The sequence below is a fragment of the Pyxicephalus adspersus genome, chromosome 10 (genome assembly GCF_032062135.1).
Source record: "Pyxicephalus adspersus chromosome 10, UCB_Pads_2.0, whole genome shotgun sequence".
Lineage (NCBI taxonomy): Eukaryota > Metazoa > Chordata > Amphibia > Anura > Pyxicephalidae > Pyxicephalus > Pyxicephalus adspersus.
The window spans coordinates 29,577,005-29,585,628 of NC_092867.1; the positions used below are offsets into that span (position 1 = coordinate 29,577,005).

The 8,624-nt window shown below is 35.8% G+C and overlaps 1 protein-coding gene across 1 annotated transcript in view; it reads left to right on the forward strand.

The window, feature by feature from the left end:
• KIF20B (kinesin family member 20B) overlaps positions 1–8,624 on the forward strand; it is a gene marked incomplete in the record, with an annotated part of 49,850 nt that overhangs the window by 30,865 nt on the left and 10,361 nt on the right. Inside the window, 6 exon segments of the mRNA XM_072424897.1 lie at positions 734–889; positions 1,839–2,015; positions 2,343–2,465; positions 3,582–3,698; positions 4,170–4,370; positions 5,916–5,984. Of these exon segments, the coding sequence (XP_072280998.1) occupies positions 734–889; positions 1,839–2,015; positions 2,343–2,465; positions 3,582–3,698; positions 4,170–4,370; positions 5,916–5,984 (843 nt within the window).

Consider the following 8,624-nt stretch of genomic DNA (forward strand, 5'->3'; position numbering starts at 1 on the left):
AACTGATCATTTCAAGTTACAAAAAGCTGCTTGTGAAGTTGTTCATGTATCAGCTTAAATAGTTTTGCTACTTCTGCAATCAGGCAGTTCAATTCTTTATACAAAATAAGACCACAATGTTAAATTATGCTGCTGCTTTGGGTAAAGTGTAACATAAGCCTTGTACAGATGCTAAATCATTGTGACCCAAAAAGAGCCTTGGCAACATTTTTAAAGACCATAGAAAGAAATTAACAGACTCCAGACAGGCCATCTATTCTGCCCACCGCTTCATTCTTCCATTAGAAAAAAAAGCTGGGGTTTGTGTTTCTCTTTTAGTGTTCTGGCATGTCAAATTCCTAAACAATTATGAGAGGCAGCTTGCCTGAGATGCCTATTAACTATCATCTTGGGTAATGATAATCTGGCACACACAGCCTTTGTCTTGCATTGAAAGACAGAGCTGATAGAGTGAAACAATTATGCCCTTTCTTAAAGCGGTCACCATACAATTTCCACTGTTGCTTATAATTTATAGCAATAATGTTGAAAACCCCAAAACACCTAAAAGAGCCTACACTTCTATGATCTAAAGGTTTGCTAAGGCTGTCTTCCATAGAAAGTGGGTGGGGATGGGCCAACACTTATGACCTCTATTTTATTACCTGAAGTTAAGCAATGTGAGTGGTAGTTTATAGATACTTTAGAGAAATATTTGATAGGCATAGTTATAATTTCCTTTTACTTGCTGTAGGAGTTTGAAGAAAAATACAGCAATGACCGAAAGAAGTGGCTGGAGGAGAAAAAGACTCTCATAGCCCAGGCTAAGGAGTCAGAAAATCACCGAAACAAGGAAATGAGAAAATTTGCTGAAGATCGAGAGCGTTATTTTAAGCAGCAAAATGAAATGGTAAAATGTTGTGATTGACATTAGTAGACAGATGGTAGTTTTCACACCAATGAAACATGACTCATGGTTCAATGGTAATGCTTACTACATCTTATCAATAAGCCAAAGTGTATACTATAGTTAACATGCCAGTGTTTATTAGATCTGATTGTCATCAAGGTTTTTGAAAGTTGAAATGCTATAGCTGGATGTTTAGTGGGTTTTTTCTTTCTAACATTACAGTATATCTTGTGGAGACTGTAGTGGAGGGTTTGGAGGTTAGACCTCTTTGCTCGATATATTTCAAGGAGCTGTATTCATCTTGCTGCAGCAAAAGAAATCCCAATGCATCATTTTTTCTCTCTGTGGCTGCAGTGACTTGCCAAACTCTGGGTCCTGCCCTGGCCATAGGGATAAATGTTCTGTCAGTCTCCTTGCTTTAAAAGTAGTTTTTTTTCTTTAAATTCTTAACTCTTAACCCTAAACCCAAATGTTATAACTAACACTAATTGTACTCTAGGAATGTCTTCAAATATATTTGTCAAAACCCTGTGTCCGGTTTTGCAGTTATCTGGAGCTCTGTTTCAGAGTTGTTCCCTCACTGGAGACTAGTGTTTTTTTTTTTCTGACCGAATCCTAAATCTGACAGGTTCTAGCCATCCCCCCAAACTTGTCTGTATTGCTGACAGATTTACATTCACTTACTATTTGGAATTTTATGGTTCAGACTTGACATTTGTGTTGTACTGGGGAGATTTCACCTTCATGTCCTACTCTATACAGACAATCTATTTCCCCACTATATTTTACCACACACACACCATAGCTTCTTTGGTTTCTTTGTTCAGTTAGAATTCGATGAAGACTAATACCACTGTTGCTGAGCAATACATGTATTGCATTTTTTTATATCTTGCAGCCTTACCTTTATTTTCAACTTATAAATATTTTATTTTTAATTTCCTTTCAGAAGGAACTCTCGGCTCAGTTGGCTGAGAAGGATAGTACTCTTCAGAATTGGCGTAATGAGAGGGACACTCTTGTATCGGCGCTTGAAACGCAGCTGAGAAACCTGCTGTCCAGCATTGCCGAAAAAGAGAAAGAAATTGAAAATTTAAAAAAATCTAACAATGTACACAACAATGAGGTGAGATGGCTAACCACATCAGTTGAAAAGACATAATGCACAAATAAAAGTCCTAAATTCAATCAGATGTGTTGGAATATATACATTTTATTTATTATGAAACACTCAAAGTAAATAAAGCAAAGCTTTAGAATTTATCTCCTCTCACACTTCATTCTATAAGATTTTTGTAATCTAGCTATTGGCACAACATGGATTATCTATACCAGAGGTATTTCTAAAGATGTCTGATCTGATTTAAATATCTGGCTTGGTACAGGAAAATAGCAAAATATAAATAAAATATGACAATTGAAACAAAAAGTGATTATCAGAATTCTACTTTAGGAATCTTCATCTCTGGAAGAAATGAAGAAGCAGTTGGCTGCTAGTGAAGCCACCATCAAAGAGCTGCAGATGAAACTTTCAGAACTGGAACATAAACCATCCTCTACTCCCACCGTAAAACTGGTAAGGACTAAAAAAAAAAAAAACAAATCTATGATTTTAAGTGCACATGCAGACAAACTATTTTCCTTTCAGAAAGAAAAAAAAGTGGTGAGATAAACTGACAGAAAAGGGGTTTACTGCATGCCTTATAAAATAAAGTAATAATGTGCCCCTGTGCACGCTTGGTGGCATGTTCGGTAATGCATAGGTCAAACTGCAGTAATCTTTAGCAACCAATCAACAAATTATTTGCTATTAATCTGACTGAATTAATTTGAATTCTGTTTGTTATAGTTTACTGCTTTATGCACATCTTTTTGAACTGATATTTTTAAATGTTCCAGTTTTGGTGGCCAGCACTTCTTTTGTGTAGTCAACCACAGTATCACAAGCAAACTGAAAGATAATGATGTGCAGGGTGGCTTCACTTGTTCTGTTTTGTAACAGTTCACGACACAGTTTTCTTGATTTTAGTCCTCTAGGTCTGGACAAAAATATTGCGAGAAAAATGCAGAATGGAAATTAATGTAATTAATACACTAGGAACCATCTTTTTTAAGTGAATTTTGTGCTGTGCCAGTGCAAGGTGAACCGTCCAGGCTCATCTATCGACCAACTCTGTTCTATTTAGACCTACCTTCTTTTTACTTTTTGCCTATATTTCTGAATATAAAACTTATATATTCCATCTAAATAGAGCTTACGTGGCTTTTGACTCTTCCCCCCACCCCCCCACCCTATGTGTATCAGCACTGGTGATTGTTTTTTTTAGGTCATCACTTCTGTATCATATGTGTACGGGAAAGCATAATATTCTCCACGTATCCAGAAGTACAGGGAATAAATCTTTGTTTCTGGATGTTGAGCATTACAGCAAGAGAGTAAAGAGTAGGTTTGTATATATTGATGGTGGTGTTTGATTCGAAACAGAAGTCTGCCAAATCCTCCTGCTTTTATTTATATTGATAGCTTTAAATTTAACCCCCTGTTCCACTAGCTTATGCAGTCTGATATTTTGCTATAAGCAGTTTATTCAAATAAATATTTCTCCAAATTTTGGGACATCAGACATAAATACCACTGCTAGAATTCAGTTAAATAATCTACCTGCACCACTGATCTTTGTTTAAAATACAGGTAGAGAAGACACAAACACAAATTACTGAACAACCCGAATCAGCCAACTTGGTGGGAAGAAGTAACAGCAAGGGGGATTCTTCTTCAACAAGTGATGTTTCTACAAGTGACAGTCAGGTCAGTAACTCAATATGAAACCTTTGTACAAGTGTGATTTTTAGATGACATTTAGGTGTAGCATTACTTACAGCTCTACATTATTATTAAATAAATAATATTAAGTTAAATAAATCATTAAATGCACCCAGTATGCAGTGATTAACCGTGAAATAATTTTTTTTACAAAAAGTAAAACATATATATATATATATATATATATATATATATATTATCATTTTTGAAATACATAAAAACCTGCAGACAATATTAAAATACAAATTAGAAGCACCACTGGATTATTTGTTCATTATTGTAGGCACTCCTATGATTTTCGTTTTACATCGTAATAATCAAATTTCACTGTAAGTAGGGGTGAAGGTAAATGCTTTTCTCTTATACATACTGAGAGGTAAGCAGTCATTGAATTATTGATGATTATGCAAACTTTCAAAACACTGAATTTTTTTTATCTTTTTATTGTTATTACAGGATGGTTCAGAAACTGTGCTGGATTCCTCTATGATTTCAACAGAAAATGGTAAAACCAGCAGGTTTCCTAAGCCACAGATGGAGATTAGATTTAGCCCTGTAAAGCCAAACAAAATGGAAGTTAAACATCACGGTGATGAATCCCCAATCACTGTGAGAATTACTAGAACAAGAAAGAGGAAGAGTGCTGAAATGGAACAGGTAATTTCATTAGGTGTTGATGACTTTTTACAAAACTGTGAATCACACCTAAGCAGCAATTGTGGATGACTATAGAAAGATGCATTGTGTGAGTTAGTAAGGGCACTATGTCCTGGCATGAAATTGATTGCAGATTTTATAAGCCGACATGTTTTCTATACAATATTAGTTCTTGAAACAAGTGAGAAGACAAAAATCCCCGACTGTGATTGTGGACTTGCATCCTAACTTGGCAGAGTATTTCTCTGCCAAGTAGGTTTCTGAAAGAATGGTGCTGCTTGTTCAGCTCTGAAATTGCTAAAAAGCATGATCTTTACTGCTGCATTGTTATGGTTGTAAATTAAGAGATACCATAAAAGAAAATATTCCCAAGCATTACCCCAACACTGGGAGGGGGGTAGCTTAGGACACAAAGTTATGTAAATTCACCTTTTTAGGGAATACTCATCATAAAAAGATCAGGGGTAAAGTTGCACCTTTCATCAGTTTTACTACTTACTGCATATTAGGAGTTTCCTGCGGAGCCTGTAAAAATGAAAATGACATCAGCTTTGTTGTCCTGCTATAGCATTCAGCATTTTGTTTTTATGGTTTACATAATTGGAGACATTTTTTGTTCCAGAAAGGACAAAATGTAACTTTAAATATAACCTATACCTATCTTTGATCACATCATGAATGATTGCAATCACTTATGTGATAAAATATATATTAGTATGAGCATATTAGTATTTTCTCCATAGTTTTCTTGGTATTGGTTGTTCTTCAGTAAAATAAAAGGTCTGCAAATTGTTTGGGCAATCTATAACTGACCAACTTTTAAAGTTTTGCAGTGGGGAATCACAACCTGAATACAGCTGAATGGCAGCTGTATTCATCTAAAACCTTTAGAAAAGCTATCGGTTAATGCCTAGAATACTAAGTACTGTCCACGGTGCCTATATACTCCTGCAGACATTTTACATTTGTAACACGAGTTTTCCCTGTTCTAAGCTGTTCTGTCAAATTATTGCAGCTATAAATAACTTACATTTTTTTCCATTTGTCAAGGTGGTGGAGTACCAGATATAGCTTCTTTTATTACACACAAAACAGTACAAGTCTGAAAGGAAACTCTTTACTACAAGAAATGCATAGGACACAGTAGTTGGCCTTTCTTTGAATGTTTGCTATTATGTCAATTTATATGCAGTTTAGGTGCCCATACAGTTACCCATACCACATTTGCTTTGTTCTAGTACATTGAACCATTTACTATCAACTGACTGGTATATTCATGAGCAGGTCAGCATTGGCATTCTCATTTTTGCAGTCTTAATTTTTTTTTAACTAATGGTCTTCATGCATTTTTCTTTCTAGGCACGCCATAAGATATTTAAGTTGCACTTTTTAGATGTCAGATTGTGTTTTTAAGCAATTTCTCCAGTGTGGTTTTAACCAGTCATGGCTGAAATGGTTTGATGGTTTTCTGGAGAAAGAAAATGAAATATTGAAGCCAAAAATTTTGCATAATTATCTGTTTCTCTAATTGATTTCCTTTTTAAGCATACAGTGCTCTCAAGCTGCTGGAAAATTAGATGTAAAGAGTCAGAGAGCACTGGAAACATATGTCAGGTATTGAATTCTCTTCATAGTGTGGCTGAAAAAAAACAGAAAAGCAAAATTTCTGTAGATTTCTATTATGTATTCCCTATGTTTATTAAAGTGCCGATCACAGATTTCCAACACCAAATGCAAACTTGTTTTGTGATAAAAGTTGCTCCTGTAATATGTGAAGTGCATGCAGATTAGAGCAGAAAACTCAGATGATATTGGCTGCAATAAATTCATAGATTGGCCACAGCATTTTTGGGGATAAATGTCTATATGTCATAAGACACTTGCATTTAAACAAAAGTGATAGTTAATAAATCCAATCTTAATTCCTAAAGTGACCTATAAATCAGGGAATTCTCAGATTTGGTCTGATTGTGCTGTATTTGGGACCAAATCAAAAACAATTTATTTCTTTTCATCTTTCTTTATCGCAAGGAAAGATCGAAAATTTACTGAAAATCTCTAGTCTGTGGAAACCTCTTCTGCACGGATGAGAATTACCACCGACCTGCTAAAACAAGCTGGCAGTAGCAACTATCACATTTTCCTATAGGTTCCTTTATTTTTCCAGATTTTTCATTGGCTATTTGCTTTTAAAGAAGACAACAGTCTTCATATAGCATGCACAATTTACAATGTAAATGTATAAACAAACAATATGTAAATATTCTGAGCATCCATTTGTCACAGAGCAGTTTGTCAATGTAAACATAATGGATGATGATTTTTCTTTTTTTGTGTGGAACATATCGAGTTCTTTACAAAGCTTCTTGCTAAAATTTAACAAGCCATCATAGACTACTAGACACAGTCTACAAATGGGTCCGTTTTGGCTACAGAACAGGACATACAATCAGCAGATCTTTCCTCGGTCCTTTTTAATTTAGTGGCTAATAGCAGTAGACCCTGAATGTATGCGGCCTGCCATTTATACCCTATGTCATGCCATTTGATTTCTGAAATGTTTAGTTGGTCTTATTTTATTTAAGCATAAACATAACATGCATGATAATCGGCCTTTAATAAGCATTGTCTGTCTTCCTGTTGGTAAGAGCACTCTTGGTGAACTGATATAAACTTTCATAATATTACTAACTACATCTAAGCCACCATTTTCATCCATAAATAACACCACTGAAACTGATCCATAAAAAAACAGCTGTTTGATTTCAACATTAATGATTACCATACAAGGAAGTTTTGTCTTTTCTGAGACACATTTGCTGTATTCAGAATCCATTTTTTAAAGGATATCCCACAGTTTCATTTAATTATAAGAAGCACTTTCAGAGATTACCTAGAACAGGTTATTTGTAATTCTAGCCCACAATTTCTTATAGAATGGATTTTTTTTTTTTTTTGATTTCGACCTGAAGCAGGCCAAGTTAAAATAATAGACACATTTTAATCACCGTGGTAGGATGAACACAAAACAGAGGTGCAATCTTATGCGGGCCCTTACTGAACACTGCAGTGATCAGGGGTGCAAGTTTGAGAGCGGGGATGCTGCTTGTGTGTTTAAGCAGCAATTTAACAGATTGTTTAAACCAATTACAGAAAAAATACTCAACACCATGTTTTCAGCCTGTCCGAATGACAGTAATATATTAGAGAGCTCAGTTTGGCATTAACTATTTTTGTCTTTCTCTTTTCCTGTTCTGACCACATTTATAGCTTAAATATGAAGGAAGAGTACAGTTTTCCTTTGGGGTCAACGTCAAAAACAAAATCCTGACTGAAGTGTTGGGGGTTTGAGTGTCAAACTGACTTTTAGGATTTAAGCTATAGAGAAATTGCGCTGATCTTGGCTTCACCAATAGCACAATCTTGTTGAATGGTCAGGCCGATTATTTGGCAGTAACTACGGTATCCACTGATCTGTCAAGACTTGGGTTTTTCCCCAAGTATAAGCCGGATGATACATAGGGTACAATGTTTGTAGGGTTGGTTATGTACAGGCCCCAGATGCAAGCAAATGTGCTAGTTAGGACCACTTGAGTTCTTCCAAGAAGGCAGCCCAGGAAATGTAACTGCAATCCTAAAATACTAGTACTGGCCCAGTATTGATAGAAATTGGGCACGTCTAGTGTCTCTGGAAAAAGAAGGTATTTGTAGAGAATGGTTTTAAAGTTGCCTGTTGAAGTGATATGTTGATTCCCACAACCCATATTTTCTGTTCATAATTATATTTGAAATTTAATTGAAAGCGTTGTAGTATTTTTATTTTAAGAGAACCACTGCTGGACAAAGCAGGGCCTCTAGGGACTTTTTTTGAAACCCCATTTTGAAATTGTGTGGCAGATTTTTAACCAATTTTTAACCAATATAGGATGAGTTGGCATGGGATCCAAATAATTTATTTACCAGTTCAGAATGATCATGCTCATCCAAGTACCTCCTCTTAGATTAATTGCTGCCACTGAGTGACTTAAAGAGTAAGTAAACTTGGCGCCCCATCTTCTCTTCTGGGTTCTTCTTACGTCACCCAACGCAGGCGCAAGATTGGGAGATGGAAAAACAAACTTGCAGATCTCACTGCACATGCGTGAGATCTGCAATTTTTTCCCTTTTGGCGAAAGGGCTCTTTCTGCGCATGCCTGAGGTGCTTGGGCACACGCACACGGAGCATCCAAGAGCCTCCAGGGATGCGTTAAGTAG